Source organism: Misgurnus anguillicaudatus, unplaced genomic scaffold (assembly GCF_027580225.2).
Source record: "Misgurnus anguillicaudatus unplaced genomic scaffold, ASM2758022v2 HiC_scaffold_29, whole genome shotgun sequence".
Lineage (NCBI taxonomy): Eukaryota > Metazoa > Chordata > Actinopteri > Cypriniformes > Cobitidae > Misgurnus > Misgurnus anguillicaudatus.
Window position 1 is genome coordinate 8181040 of NW_027395279.1, and position 15487 is coordinate 8196526.

General features: G+C 36.5%; 2 protein-coding genes across 2 annotated transcripts in view; both read left to right on the top strand.

Moving 5' to 3' along the window:
* The first annotated feature begins 387 nt into the window (after positions 1 to 387).
* LOC129421468 (cation channel sperm-associated protein 1) overlaps positions 388 to 15487 on the top strand; it is a 119309-nt gene continuing 104209 nt past the window's right edge. Inside the window, exons 1-2 of the mRNA XM_073865178.1 lie at positions 388 to 405; positions 608 to 751. The gene's annotated coding sequence lies outside the window, so the exon portion shown is untranslated. The remainder of the gene's footprint in view (positions 406 to 607; positions 752 to 15487) is intronic.
* LOC141362914 (claudin-4-like) lies at positions 6146 to 7408 on the top strand. The gene has a single exon (XM_073865191.1). It carries the CDS (start codon positions 6314 to 6316, stop codon positions 6935 to 6937), a length of 624 nt encoding a protein of 207 aa, XP_073721292.1. The 5' UTR covers positions 6146 to 6313; the 3' UTR covers positions 6938 to 7408.

The following is a 15487-nucleotide window of genomic DNA, read 5'->3' on the forward strand; positions in this document are numbered from 1 at the left end:
ATTTAAAGCGTCACTGTAAACAAACGGTACGGTTCCCTGGAGCTCGCTGACTGAAAAGTGATATTAATATTAATTTTCACTTTATTAAGCATTAAAACAGCTAACATCCTTTATGTTTTCAGTTTTGTAAATTTATTAAATCTACTTTTATGATTTTTTTCTGACCAAAAGCTAATTTCAAATCTCTTCCCTTAAGCCTACAGACTGCAAACGTAAACTCAATCCCCTTTAACTAGGTAACGTTAAAGGTATACAGGTTAACTACAAACATTTGCAATATTAGCCTACAATGTATTTTAAAATGTGCCCTGTTTTATATCTTTTCTTTTCTGTTTTCTCTCATATCAATTTGTTATCATCAGCTAACGTTAACGTACATCGTTAAACGACCATCGCCCTCCTGAGGTGACCGCTGAAGCTTAATGGGATTTAAATAATTATTAAAAATTGTGCTTATGAAAGAAAAATACGCACGTCTAACTTAATTTGCTTAGTCATCGTGAACAGTGGAAATGTTTATTTATGTTTATTACCATAACAATCAGATGCAGGGAAATGTTTATTGTTTATTTCATGATGTGACGTATCTTTCTCTTTCTGGCAGCAGTGAATATGGTGGACGTGTGTAAGATATTGAAGGAGTCTGCTCTCCGCTTCATCTCCTTCTATGATGGCGTCATGATGGTCATAGTCCTGCTCAACTCCGCAGTAGATGTGGCCTTGACATTTCCCAGTGTTTCGATCACAGCAGGTACTTCGAAAAGTGTCAATATTTGTTTGATAATAAAGATGAGAAGTTAACCATGTAGGACCACAGTATTTCACTCTAGTAGGCTACAAAACACATTTTGATCTGTTTTGATTTCATGTTTAGTAATTTGACACATATGCATAGCTTAAAGGAATAGTTCACCCAAAAATGAAAATTCTGTCATCATTTTCTTATTAACTGATTGTAACCATTGACTTCTATAGAAAAACAAACACGATATGGTTATTATCTAATGAAATCTCTAGGAGGAGTTTGTTAAAGTATAAAACCTGGAAATGCCCAAATTTGGGGTGGTTTATGATCCTACCAAATTCTTTCCTGTATATTTAACGGAGCGGGGGGCTATTCTTTTACATATTTGGTGGTGCTCTCGAACCATTTCTACACGCCCAATTGTGCAACTTATACCACATGTAAATTCTTACCACATCTCATGCAGGTGCCTGCTCCTCGGTGCTCAGGCCCTACTTAAAGCTGCAAGCACAATGGAAGGGACCTCGCATGCATAGGCACAACTACCCAGTGGCATTAGTAAAGAAATGCACGGTGGGGATATGCATTGAATAGACTAAATATAGGTGCATATATAGGTGCATATTCAAATAAATCTTGATATGCCAGACCACCTTTTGAGAGCAGGTGGCCCTATAATTGTAAGTAAATATTGCCTTTTTGATGTGTTCAGGTCAGGACACTTATCAAACATATAAAGCGTGGGTCAACTTGGACACTGTAAGCCTGAAAGGTGAAATTTGGCAAGCCGCCATGGACACACTCTCAAATGAAAAGTCAAGATCTCCGCAATGTAGTATTGCCAAGGCATTTAGATGACACAGACCAGTTAGTTAAGTTTAGTTTATTTATTTTTAAAGCACACAATTATAGCTTAGTGCTGCCCAAGGCGCTGTATAGAGCAGTCTTAAAATAAATCATAAATACAATTTTAAAAGATAAGCAACAATAAGAAATATTAAACTATGTATTTATTTTTATTATTAAGAAAATAAAACGTTCAACCTAAAATATAACACAACACTATACAGTAATCAAAGGGTGGAAAAAGCTTTTGATAGCAGGTAAGCTTTTGACTCCGTTTTAAAAGCTGACAATGACTGTACCTTCCTAACATTTTGAGGTAAAGCATTCTAGAGTTTGGGGCCAATAACTGAAAATGCCCGGTCCCCTCTACGTTTTAATTGGGACATGGGAACTAAGAGAAACAGCCAATTTGAGGACCTAGGCCCTTTTAAAGTTTTATGCCCCTACAAGATCCCCTAAGTCCTAGGGGATCTTGTAGGGGTGTAAAACTTTAAAAGGTCTCTAAGATAGGAAGGTGCCAAACCATTTAGAGATTTAAAAACCATCACTAAAAACTGTTACTTAATTTGGAGGGGAGAAAAGGATTGGAGAAATGTGTTAAAGTTTTTGTGTGCCTGACAGCATCCTGGCTGCTGCGTTTTAAACAGCCTTCTGTCGTGATAATGCTGACTGACTAACTCCTGTATAAAGTGAATTGCATTACTCAAGACAGGAAAAACAAATGCACGAATAGTGTGCCTGTCAGCATCCTGGCTGCTGCATTTTGAACAGCCTGCAGCCGTGATAATGCTGACTAACTCCTGTATAAAGTGAATTGTAATACTCCAGATGGGAAAAATCAAATGCATGAATTCTTTTCTAAAAATCTGTAAGGGAGAGAAAGAATTTGGCCTTTGCCAGGAGTCTCAAGTGAAAGAAACAGGATTTTACGACAGCATTAAGTTGCTTGTCGAACTTAAAGCAACACTATGTAGTTTCCATGTAAAAATGACTTACAGCTCCCCCATGTGGTTGAAAAGCGCAACAGTGCCTGGTATCAGACACTCTTCTGCAGGCAGGGGGAGGGGTGGGGCTGTGTGCTCTACCCTCCACCGCCACTTTCAGAGTGTGCTTGTAGCAGCTAGGAGGCTGCTCAGGTTGCAGCAACAGTACAATTTGTCCAGTTAAAAGTTGTTCTATCACTGAAATTATTTTAGAGACATTATTTAAAGGTAATAAAACTACATAGTGTTGCTTTAAAAACATTACCAAAATACACACCCAAATTTTTACCACCAGTTTTTGTAGATTTTTTGAATATTGCTATATTGTTGTGTTCAGGCCAGGACCCTTATCAAACGTGTGAAGTCTGGGGTAGATAGGACATTGTATGCCTGAATTATGCAACTTCCTGTTTGATGGCGAAATATCACACGTTGCCAATTTATCGTCACAAAGGCCTTTAGATTAGTGATGCACCGATGTATCGGCCGCCGATATTTATCGGCCGAGGCATATTGGCAGTAGCACAAGAAAGGCTGATACCGATTGTTTATTAATTAACTGCATAAAGAAATCCATTATATGTAAAAAATGAGTTAATGTTGTTAATAAAATAAATGCTGAATAGCAAAAACCACCTTTGAAGGTTGTCATGGTTGTCATGTTGTCTTATTATATTTGTTTTAGCTTAATTTGTGCCTCTCTTATTATGTTGCTCAGGTTAATTAGATCCAATCCATGTTCAGTAAAAATAATTTGATGCAGAAATAAACTAGCTAATAGACCAACTGTATAGTATTGTATACAAGTGTTTAATATCGGCATCGGTATCGACCAGAAGTTGTCTGTTTAATTTGGTATCGGTATCGGCCTAAAAAAATCCTATCGGTGCATCCCTACTTTAGATCAGTCTGACAAAATATGATGATGATCTGATTAAATCTCTACAAGCAGTAAATCACAGTGTAAAACATGTAATTTCCTGCTGCCAGCAGGTGGCGCTATGACTGTAACTGAATATTGGCATGGAAATGTGTTCAGGTCAGGACAGGACACTTATCAAACATTTGAAGCGTGGGTCAGATTGGATATTGTATGCCTGAGTTAGAACAACTTCCTGTTTAATGGCGAAAACGCCAAAATTTGTCAGGCCGCCATGGACACACTCTCCAACGAAATGTCAAGATCTCTGCAATTTAGCATCAAAGGTCTTTAGATGAGACTGATCAAATATGATGATGATCTGATAAAATCTCTAGGAGGAGTTTGTTAAAGTATGAGGCCCAGAAATGGCAAAATTTGTACTCAAACTACATAGAAAATTAAAAATGGCAGACTTCCTTGTGGGGTTTAGAGCTTGGCTCCAGTAGACTTTTTTTGTAGGTCTTGGGGTGATACATGATCCTACCACATTTTGTATATGTACGTTTAATGTAGCACGGTGGCTGCTCTTTTGAATTTCTGTAGGTGGTGCTACAAAGCCATTTTTACACCACCAGTTCTGAAGCCTATTTTAATAAATGAAAATTGTGAATTTTTATAGGTGGTGCTACAGAGCCATATTTACAACCCCAGTTCTAAAGCTTATATCAAATGAAAATTGTCGCCACATTTGAAGTGTGCAATGTTTTATGACTTTTTGAGCTTGTTTAGACTGTCAAAAATGCGATTCATTTAGCAAAACTTTGCGAGGCCGCCACAGACACGCCCTTTAACGAAAAGTCAAGGTTGTTGCTATTTATCATCACAAAAGGTCTTGAGATTAGACTGATGAAAAATTATGTTGATATGGTTAAATCTCTAAGAGCAGTAAGTCACGGCATAAAACATAGTATTTCCTGCGGCGCTATGATGGTTACTGAATTATGTGATGTTGATGTGTTCAGGCCAGGACCCTTATCAAACGTGTGTAGTCTGGGACAGATCGGACATTGTACGCCTGAATTACAACAGCTTCATATTTCATGGGCGTGTACAAAATGACTGTAAATTTGGTAGGATCATCCATCACCCCAAGACCTACAAAAAGTCTCTTGGAGCAAAGCTCTAAACCCCAGAGGAAGTCGGACATTTAAAATTTTCGTTATGATTTCGTTGTGAGAACATCACACTTTGCCAGGCCACCATGGACACGCCCTTCAACGAAAAGTCAAGATCTTTGTAATTTTTCATTGCAAAGTCTTTCAGATCAGTCTGATCAAATATGATGATGATTTGATTAAATCTCTAAGAGCGGTAAATCACAGCATAAAACATGTAATTTCCTGCTGCCTCTAGGTGGTGCTATGACTGTAACTGAAATTTGGCTTTGAATTTCAAGTTAATCTAAGCAAGCCAAGAGCCTTAAATATGCCTGATATAAAAGTAAACTTTAAGGCGTTGCCATGGCAACAGTGTTCGAGATATCAAAAATCTGTTCGCAATTTAGCAAGTGCAATGTCTCAACATCATGTTGACAAAGTGTGGGGTCAATTGCATTAATCCCCTAGGAGGCGTATTTAAAAGTTTACCGCATGAGACTGTCATTAAATACACACTTCCTGGCGCCTGTTAGTGGTGCTATGCCTGGGAGTCACAAAATAGGCACATCGATGCGATCAGGATCTTCAGACGAACACACACCCTGATTGTCATCACAATAAGACATTTTTTGCCTTGGATATTAGACAGTTTTTCTCTGATTTTGCCATAAATTTGTTGCCTCGCCATGGCAGCACTGTTCGAGAAATCAAAAATCCCATCACAATTTAGCAAGTACAATGTCTCAGCATCATGTTTGCCACGTTTGGTGCATGAATTCCCTAGGAGGAGTATTTAAAAGTTCACCTCATGCTTTTTAAACAATTCAAAAATGGTCGACTTCCTGTTGGGCATAGCTAAAATCTTTGAGGGCCAAAGTTGTTTGGGTCGATGAGATGCGTATCTACTCTCATACATGTGCATACATGTTTGCCCGATCTGTGCACCAATTTTTGTCTTTGCATTACAGAGGGCGCTACCGAGCCATCCTGCCACGCCCGTGTTCCAGCCTTTGCTGTGAGCTGATGACCCACGACTCTGACGTCTGTGCAAATTTCAGTTTTCGAGCATGTTAAGGCCCAAAGGTGTTAAAAAATAATAATAATAATCCTAAGGAGAAATAATAATCCTAAGGAAAACAATAGGGCTTCGCACCTTTCGGCGTAGGCCATTTTGGCCTGCTCCTCGGTGGTCGGGCCCTAATAACTCCTTAAAGAACAATATGGTCCTTGCACCTCGGTGCTCAGGTCCTAATAATGCCTGATTTAATTACTGTTTCAAGAAACAATGCTATTGAATGTCCACTAGATGGTGCTATAATCATATACAGCTGGCCCTCAATTTACTACAGGAATGGTTAAAATAAAATATATATATAAGGTGCCATTAATGTTTACAGTCATTTTGTAATTTATACAGTGAAGTGCAACAATGTGAAAAACTTGTAAAATGCTTTACAGATATAACACAATACTCTATAATTCATATAAGTATACCACAGTTAAAACTATGGAAATGCGCTCTACTCCTTTTTACTACTTTAATCCATTATTACCAGCCCCGCCCCGATCTGCAGGCTGCAGCGAGGGGTGTCTCCTCTCCGCTATCCGGAGGGACATTTTCAAAGATATCTTCTCCTTTCTCTTTGTTGGCTATTATAAAGCACCGATTAACTTCTGAGAGACTTTCTTTGGTGTGTACAGACTTATTAGCACACTCAGAATGCAAGTCGTAAAGTCAAAGATACTAGGACTAAGTCTAGCTATTTTAGGTTGGATCGGGGCCATCGGGTCCTGCGCTTTACCCATGTGGAAGGTCTCCGTCCGGGTTAAGACAGGGCAGACCATATGGGAGGGAATCTGGGAAAGATGTGAGGAGGATAGCACCGAAGAGATGCAGTGTGAAATCCATGACTACATGACCCTCAGCTCGGACCTGCAGGCGGCCGGCGCTCTGTGCATCGTCGTTATCGTGATGGGAGTGCTCGGAATTTACTTCTTCATCAGGGGCGCCAAGTGCACTGGGTGCGTGAAGGAGGAACGCGCCAAAGCCAGAGTTATGTTCGCCGCTGGCGGCACCTTCATTTGCGCTGCCGTTTTGCTTTTGATCCCCGTGTGCTGGGCGGCTTACAGTACCATCTGGGGTTTCCTCAACGATTTCAGATCTGATTCTTACATCGACAAGTTTCCGAAAGAGATAGGTGCATCTCTGTATTTGGGATGGGCGTCCAGTGCCCTTCTGTTCGGTGGAGGGACCATTCTGTGCTGCAACTGCCTCCCGGATAAGGTTATTAAAAAGGTTATTAAGCACACCGGCGAGGAATTAATGTCACAAGCTAATTTGTGAGAACATGTATTAATGTCAGGCTGTTTCATGTGATATGCAAATTATCCTTATATGCCAAGTTTTTTTGAACCAACTTAATATGTAATCCTTATAAACATTATAAACCTGTGATGTTGGGAATACATGCATGACGGCTCTTGAATAACATGTTTGGCAAAAGAAAGATACATATACTATATAAACTAGTTTATTAGAGTAGAGTAGAGACGAAAAAACATGTATTAGAAAATAACATAACAAGAGGTTGTAGCCGCCGATAATGTAATAACGTCCAATAACGTAATCATTTTATTTTAATAAAGACACTAATGTAGTAACATTTATAAATCAATAACGTTTTGCCCATAATGTAATAAGTTATTGCTTATTACTTATTTGCTGTTCATTATGTTATCGGCTTGGTTTGGGAAAACTATAAAAATGTAATAACTGCAGCCAATAATGAAATAACATACTGATATCACTTCATTTAAAGTTTATTCACTGGATATAAAGTGTCACACTCACACTTCCATGGCAAAGTACTTAGCTCTTCCAAATAGCTTAAAATCTTGACCATAAACACCCTCTCTGTCTTTGTATGTATTTATTTTCCTCATTCTTCTTTCTTATTAAATTACTGATTCATTAATGTTTTATTAATAACTGTAATAAATACATGGATACGGTAAATACATGGTTCTGTTTGTTACTTGCATAAAATACTGTGGTCTATATACAATGTGGCTAATGCCCAGGATGTGTGTACTATATTAATGTATACTGTAGAAAACTGTATTGATGATACAGTTTACAGTAGTATTAAATTCACTGTGCACTGATGCATTTGGATTACGGTAAAGTTACTGTAAGTTAAACAACGATACAATTACATGGGTAACACTGTAATTCTGTAAGGAATACATAAGGTATACTAATTAATTAATTAATTAATTCAATGCAATGGCAAATTGCCATCCCATTAAGACAGACCCGAACTGCAATCCTAGTACAAGACAATGCCATATTCCAAAATGTAAACTCTGCATTTGAGAGAAACTCTGAAAGAGTGAAAGAGCTGCGATATCAGTGTACATGTAAGTCAGTTATTGGTTATCCATCATTATAACCTTTTTACAATTAAGCAGTTGTTCCCAAACTTTTTTGGCTTCAGTACCCACTATACCTGATTTGAGTATCAAGGTAAGAATGTATTTGATTTATCATTTCGCCTAAAAACTGCAGCTTAGTACTGTATTATGCAATTATCATTATAATCCTTACTTTGAAGAATATAACATTCAATAAGAAAAAGGGTCAAAGAGCTGCAATTAGTGTATATTTTTATGTATATTTATCTAATACTGTAACATTTCAGTAAGTCTTGTCATTGATGATTTTCACCCTCCCCTTTCTGTTAAATACCCCTGTAGTACCTCTGCATAGGGGTATGTATACCCCAGGTTTGGAACCATTGGAGTAGTGGCCAGTAGTATATTGAACTTGTGGAGAACAGAACATGTAATTGTCTGTAACTGTAGTGTATGGCTCTTCTGTATGACTGATTTGATGTTGTTATTGTTGTTTAGTTAGGGCCGATTAAGGACAATTTCCTAGACTTGACAAGAGAGATGCATACATGCTTTAGTAACAATTCGTGTAAAAAAAATGTGTGCTTCATAATGATATTTAATATTGCTTACATTTTAAATAAAAATAATAATAATGTATGTTTATAACGCCGTACTTGATAATACTTTTAAATGTCAATAAATGCTGTATAAATGTGGTTGAATAGTATTTAGTGTGCTTAATAATACTGTATACATTTGATTTCATAAAAAATAATATTGGTTAAATATTTTAAATTTGTAAATATTAAAGGGATACTTCACCGATTTAGCATTCAGCTTTGTATCTGTAGAAACCCGGCAGTATTACTGAATGACCATGTTTCCCTCCCTCATTTCCCCCTGAGAGGAGAGATATCTGCATTTTGGTTCTGCAAAAAAGTCCTCCGATGATGTAATATGACGATTTTTGCATCATCGGAGGACTTTTTTGCAGAACCAAAATGCAGATATCTCTCCTCTCAGGGGGAAATGATGGAGGGAAACATGGTCATTCAGTAATACTGCCGGGTTTCTACAGATACAAAGCTGAATGCTAAATCGGTGAAGTATCCCTTTAATATGGGTTTAATAATAGTGTTTAAATGCAAACTGATAGCCTATTAATGTGGGCTTTAGAATAATATTTAAATGTCGAATAATAATACTGTATAATTTGTAACACAGTGTATAATTTTAAAGTTCGGGAAGTGCTGTAAAAATGCTATATATTAGTATTTATTTTATTTTTATTATGGTTTAAATGTGTGCTTAACAATATTCGATGTTTAAATGTCAGAAAGTGGGCTAAATTATATTTTTTTAATGTTTAAATGTAATGTGGGCAATGTTTAATAACCTTGGTAACCGATTTAAAGCGTCACTTTAAACAAACAATGGTTGTAAGTAGGCTAAGGGCTCAGTCACACCAAAAGCGCTTTAAACGCTTGCAAACGCAAGGCGCGACGCACTGCCTTTTTTAAAAAAGAGCAGTGCAGCGCGGCTTTTCATATTGCTAAGCAACCACCGAGTCAGCTGTCTTGTCAATCAAATATTGAAGCGTGAGCGCTCTTTTGCTGTTAACTGTCATATTAGCAGAAACTTTAAAAAGAGGGCGCTTGCTCTGACCTTGTTTGAGGATAAGAGGAGCACAAACACGCAGGAGAGAGTGAGCGAGTGGAGTCCGGTTCTTCAAAGCAACTGTAAACTTCCCTCGCCACAACGTAAGGCCCGCCTCTCCCCTCATTCGATTGGACAATGGAAGACGCGAATGACGTCAGGCGCTCCTCCGCTCTCAGCGCTCCTTCAAAAACGCGTGCGCGGCAGGCGGCAGAAAACCGCAAGGCGCTCGGCGCGCATAAACAGCGCGCAAACGCGCCCTGCCCATAGAATATCATTCAAAAAAGGCGCCTGCAACTGCCATAAACGCTTTTGGTGTGACTGAGCCCTAATGGTTGCCTGGAGCTCGCTGACTGAAAGTGAATTAATATTAATTTACACTATATTAAGCATTAAAACAGCTAACATCCTATATGTTTTCAGTTTTAAATGTAGTTAATCTACTTTTATGATTTTTAACAGACTGTAAACGTAAACTCAATCTGCTTTACCGAGGTACAAGTTATTTAACTAATTAACGTAACTTATTTGCAATATTACATGCATTTTAAAATGTGTTTTTTTTTTTCTCTTTTTCTTATTTCTCGTTTCAGTTTGTAATCAACTAACGTTAACGTACGCTACAGATCGTTAAACGATCATCGACCCCCGACCGCTGAAGCTTATACTATTTACAATTAGGCTACAGTATTAATAAAGGAGCTCTTTCTTAATTTTCAATTCTTATTTAAAAGCGAATCGATCATCGGCGTAGTCTAATTTTCCATCCATTGAAAGAAAACTGTTAAAACATTATGCTATAGGAGGAAAGCCCTGATGGAAAAATACTGATGGAAGCAACTGAGAAAAAGAAGAGGAATTTAAAAAACAGACCAGGGTCCTCAATATGTTTAAGGTCATCAATCTGAAGAGTTATATAATTATATTTAATTATGTTTTAATTACATTGTTTTTAGTTATGTGTATTTAATTATAATTTTAGTAAATTAAAATATACTTAATCTTTACCTGGGGTGGTTATGGATTTCTTATGTAATTGCTATGTTTCCTCCAGCAGATGTCACCAGAGACCCTCCAATACATTTTGAGTTTTTGACAGCGTTGGATTTAATTGCAGTGAAAGTAGCATTAAATTCTTATTTTACACTAAAACAAATGGAGTAGGATAGTTAAGTAACGTTAAAGCAGTGGTTTAGTGGTGCCTGGAGAAGTGGGTATACTCTTTAATTCAGGCCACATTATTTTTAGCAGCCCAACTACGGTTAAACACCCTTTGATGATGACTCCAGTTCACTCCAAAATGGGCTTCACAGTATTGTCACTGCTTCTTGACTTCTCCGTGTAAGGATCATTATGAAATTAATATTTAGAAGTGGGTAAAGCCCATACCATCTAATGAAGAAGTGCATAATTAGTTCACTCCATATACCAAAAATGATTCATTGAATTTACTAAATTTTTTAAGGTAAGTGGTTGCCATGAATTTATTTAAGCTACATTTAAACAAAAGTTTTTATTTATTTTATTTTTATATTTTTTGTTTGTTTAAATGTAGCTTAAAATACCATAAAATCATCAAATACGTGCATAATTTGAGTGTTCACGTGAAGATAAAGTAGCCGTATTACATTTACTTAAAAACGTATCATTCCACAATGTATTTGATTGGGAATGTGTGTTCATTGTGTGTGCTAATGTGTGAGCGTGTTATGTGTGCAGCTAGGTCTTTCAGCGGCTTGGTAATTGACACAAAATTACTGAAAATATACATTTAAAAAAATCTACATTACAAATATATTGTATGATAGGAAATATCTCTCTCCCTCCCCATGAAGACAGTCATTTATTTTGCAGAAAATGCAATTGACCACTAGGTGGAATTGTATTGACAAAAAGTAGTCAAATTAGTGTTAGTAAACACAGCTCATTTAGTTCCTGAACATACAATGCTATTTAGTGGGTAAGGTAAAGGATATTAATATCTTAGAGTGTAAGCTGTTCACTGACTATTGCTAATACGCTAGTTATTTAATTAGCATTATTTATTTTATCAGATATAGCCTGGTAAATGAGATATCATTAGTCTTTTGTATGTCAGAGTATTGTCACAGAGAGAAATAGTTGCTTTAATCAGTCAATTACATGAGCAATGTTTCTTAAACCCCATAAGTATGAATTGCTTTAACATTAGAAACACTATGGGTGCCTTCGCCTCTTGGGCTCCAATAAGGTGATTATTACATGACTGGCTGCAGTTATTACATTTTAACGTTTTTTTTCTTAACCTAGCAAATAATGTAATAACCAGCCAATAATGTAATAGCTTACTACATTATTGGCAAAAAGTTATAACGTTATTGGTTAAACATTGTATTACATGTTATTACATTATCATACTTTAACGTATACTTGTACTGCTGTACAGTATAGTATATGCACTGTCCAATTCTGCTGCTGGTGGGCAACTGTCCTGGGCTGCGTTCCCCGAAACCTGCTTAGCTCTACGTCGTTCTTAAGTTGTACCTTAAGCTGTACCTTAAGTTATAGCTAATACGTGTTTCCCGAAACGTTCTTAGTTACGTATACCTTCTGTAAGTCATTCGTTCGGAAGGTTGGTCTGGAGCACTCTTAGCTATACCTTATCCCAATTGACTCCGCTAGGGGCCATGACTGTGATAAAAGCTTGTGTATATTGCAGTCTATATAACTAAATATCTGTAAAAAAAAGTTGAAGAACACTCCGTATTAAATTAGGCATTTTTTATTTAAAGAATAAAACATTCACATAATTAGACATACACTGATGGTTGTTAGATTTTTAATATTTTTTTTCCAAAGGAACATCAACTTCGAACTATTATTACAGGCTAAAGAAACTATTTAAAAAAACATTTTGGGTGGAGGAGTTGGTGAAACTATGGCAGGCAGCTATACAGCGAATCTTACTATTTCATTTGTGCATTTCATATCCGTTAAATCTTTCGTTTACCGGCTATTTTATAACTGCAAATAAAACAAATCAAGTAAAAAATCGCATGCCACCGGAGCACATTCATCACGAAATCATAATTGTTGATTTTCCTAAATATTATTATTGATGTTAATTCGTCTTTGCATCGAAGTTTTTTTAATGTTTTATAACTTTGAGGCAACTGCATGCCATATTCTTTATAAACATTCAAAAGAAACTGCTCCACTTGATTACTGCTTGTATAGTCTCCTAAGGTCAACAAAATTTCCACATTAAAACTAATCAAAGCTAAAATCTAATACAATCATATATATTATATATTTTTATGTTATATTTAACAGGCACGGCTCCAGAAATGCGTCTTATCCGCATTGTAACCACGCTGCTTGCGCATCCAGTGTCCAATGTGTGAACTAATGAATGACAGTTTGTTTTTATATATAATTTAATTTTAATGCACATCCAAGCAGGTGACTTTCACGACCCACCTTATTCCTAGGTGCAACGCACATATTGGGAACCCCTAATATAAATTATCCTTTAAAGTGAAGGCATAGCGGATGCATTGGAGCAGTTTATGCATGATAAGTTGATACGTTTGGAAATGAATTGCGGGTTTTGCACGGGTTTGATATAAAATAAAAGGTTGTATTCCGTTGTTTGCAATTTTAAATATTTTTACAAGATATTTCTAATACATTTAACTTGAACTAATTCTGAAATGTTTCTTTAATAAAGAACTGCGCTGTCTCATAACGCAGCGAAACCTATTACATAAAGTGAATAATTGATTGTCGAGCGATCGATATCAACCTATTCAGCACCATCGCCATGGACAGCACCTGGTAACGTCGTTCGTAAGAAAGTATACCTTAAGAAACCCGCTAAGGTACAGTTCGGGAAACACGCCTAGAAAAGGTATAACTGTAGTTAAGGTTTAACTTAAGAGTCTTCGTAGCGCGCTAAGAGAGAACGTTATCGGGAAACGCAGCCCTGTAGAGTTTAGCTTTCCAACCTAAGTTAAACACGGTCCACTTGAATTAGCCAATCAAGGTCTTACTGACATACCGGAAACTTCCAGAGAGGTGTGTGAAGTCAAGTTGAATCTAAACTCTGCAGGACAGTGGCCTTCCAGGAGCGACTTTGGACACTCCTGCACTAGAGTAAAAACAAATAATAAAACATTTTATGCTAATTCTGATGCTCTATACTTTCTCTTTGCAGATCCTTGGCATTGTCATCCCCATTTATATTGCACAAATCATGTCTCCTGGGCTGTGAATACTGTGTTGATTACTGTACCAATATTCATTTGAATAAATAACTATAAAGACATTGGGAATTGTTTTAATTTTTTCAAGGTGGATTGACTCTGTGCATGGCAACATTAGCAGGGCCTTCCACGACAACATCAAAGCAAGTAAACTCATGTCAATCTATCACTTACCCTCGTATGTAGTATGTAAAGTTACATTTTAGACTAACTGTTTGCTTTGGACAGATGCCACCTAACATCCTCTGGCAGATCCTGATGGTGATGTGGCTTTCTGAAGACTTTTATTGACATGTAAGGTTTTCAGGGACGTTGATAGCAAGCCCAAATTCAAAGAAGAGGCCCACTTTGTGTGGCTGGACTGTAAGTTCTTTAAATCTGTGAGTACTGTCAAAGGTACTTGAGAAAGTCTGTCAGTTCATCTGTTCAATCTAGGGCTGGACCAGAATATTTGATTATTCGAATGTTCGTTCCGTGGGTTGACATTCGATTTTCAGTTTTGAGATTGTATATATATATATATAGAGATTATTAGCATTAAAGGAGCAATTTGTAAAATATTTGCAGTAAAATGTACAAAAACCCCTATGCCAGCATTATATATTTTGTTTTGCTGATTACTTACAATATCTCTAATGTTTTCAACTACTTGTAAATCGTGAGAAAATTGCCATTCTAAACAGTGACACGCCGCAGTGAAACGCTGAAAAATTGTTTGCGCAACATCATAAAAAAATGGAAGGAAAACTTAAAAACAAAATTATGTTTGCAGAGATTTTAATTTTTTTACCACTTTACAACCCTACAAAACTCTGTTTTCAGAGTTTCAAAACTTTTTCTCACACATTGGCACACCAGTTTTCAGATCACCATTTACAAGGTTTCAAACCTGGAAAACAAACTTGGGAGAACACTGACAAATTTGAAACTCTGAAAAGTTGTTTGCGCAACATTAAAAAAATCACTTATGAAGAAGGAAATCTCAAAAACAACATAATTCTTTTTTACATTTTGCAAGCTTGCAAATCTTATTTTTCGATCTTGCAAACTTTTTTGTAAGATTTTGCGTTTTCGAACACTTAGTTTCAACCTTTCAGAACATTATTTTCAGTTTTGAATCATGTCAGGATTTTAATCACATAGGATTGAAGCATTATATAAGCCGCTGTTACACAAAATGAAAAGACGGTGGCGCTAAAACACAGAGACACTACACATAATTCCAGCAGTAAACGAGTCAGCAAAATATTGTAAATTTACTCAACATATATTTCTGTATTTTTATAATTTATTCTTGATTTATATATTAGAAGAGAAATTATTATGTGGTTGGTGATAATAATTTACACAATACCATAATAACATTTATTTATTAATTTTAAATTTTAAATTTACAGTACTGTGCAAAAGTCTTAGGCCACCATGCCATAATTAGATTTGTTGTTTTTGCAATGTTATAGTGATCATATATAAATTGTTTCTCAGTCTCTTTAATAGAATGCATCCAGAAAATACAGGAAATTTGTAAAACTGTATAAAAATGTAAAGTGATGTGTCAAGTTTTTAGGGTAAACTCCCCTTCCACTTGAGCAATAGCA

Excerpts from the sequence above, each read along its gene's own strand:
- LOC141362914 (XM_073865191.1), top strand. The coding sequence starts at position 6,314 with ATGCAAGTCGTAAAGTCAAAGATACTAGGACTAAGTCTAGCTATTTTA.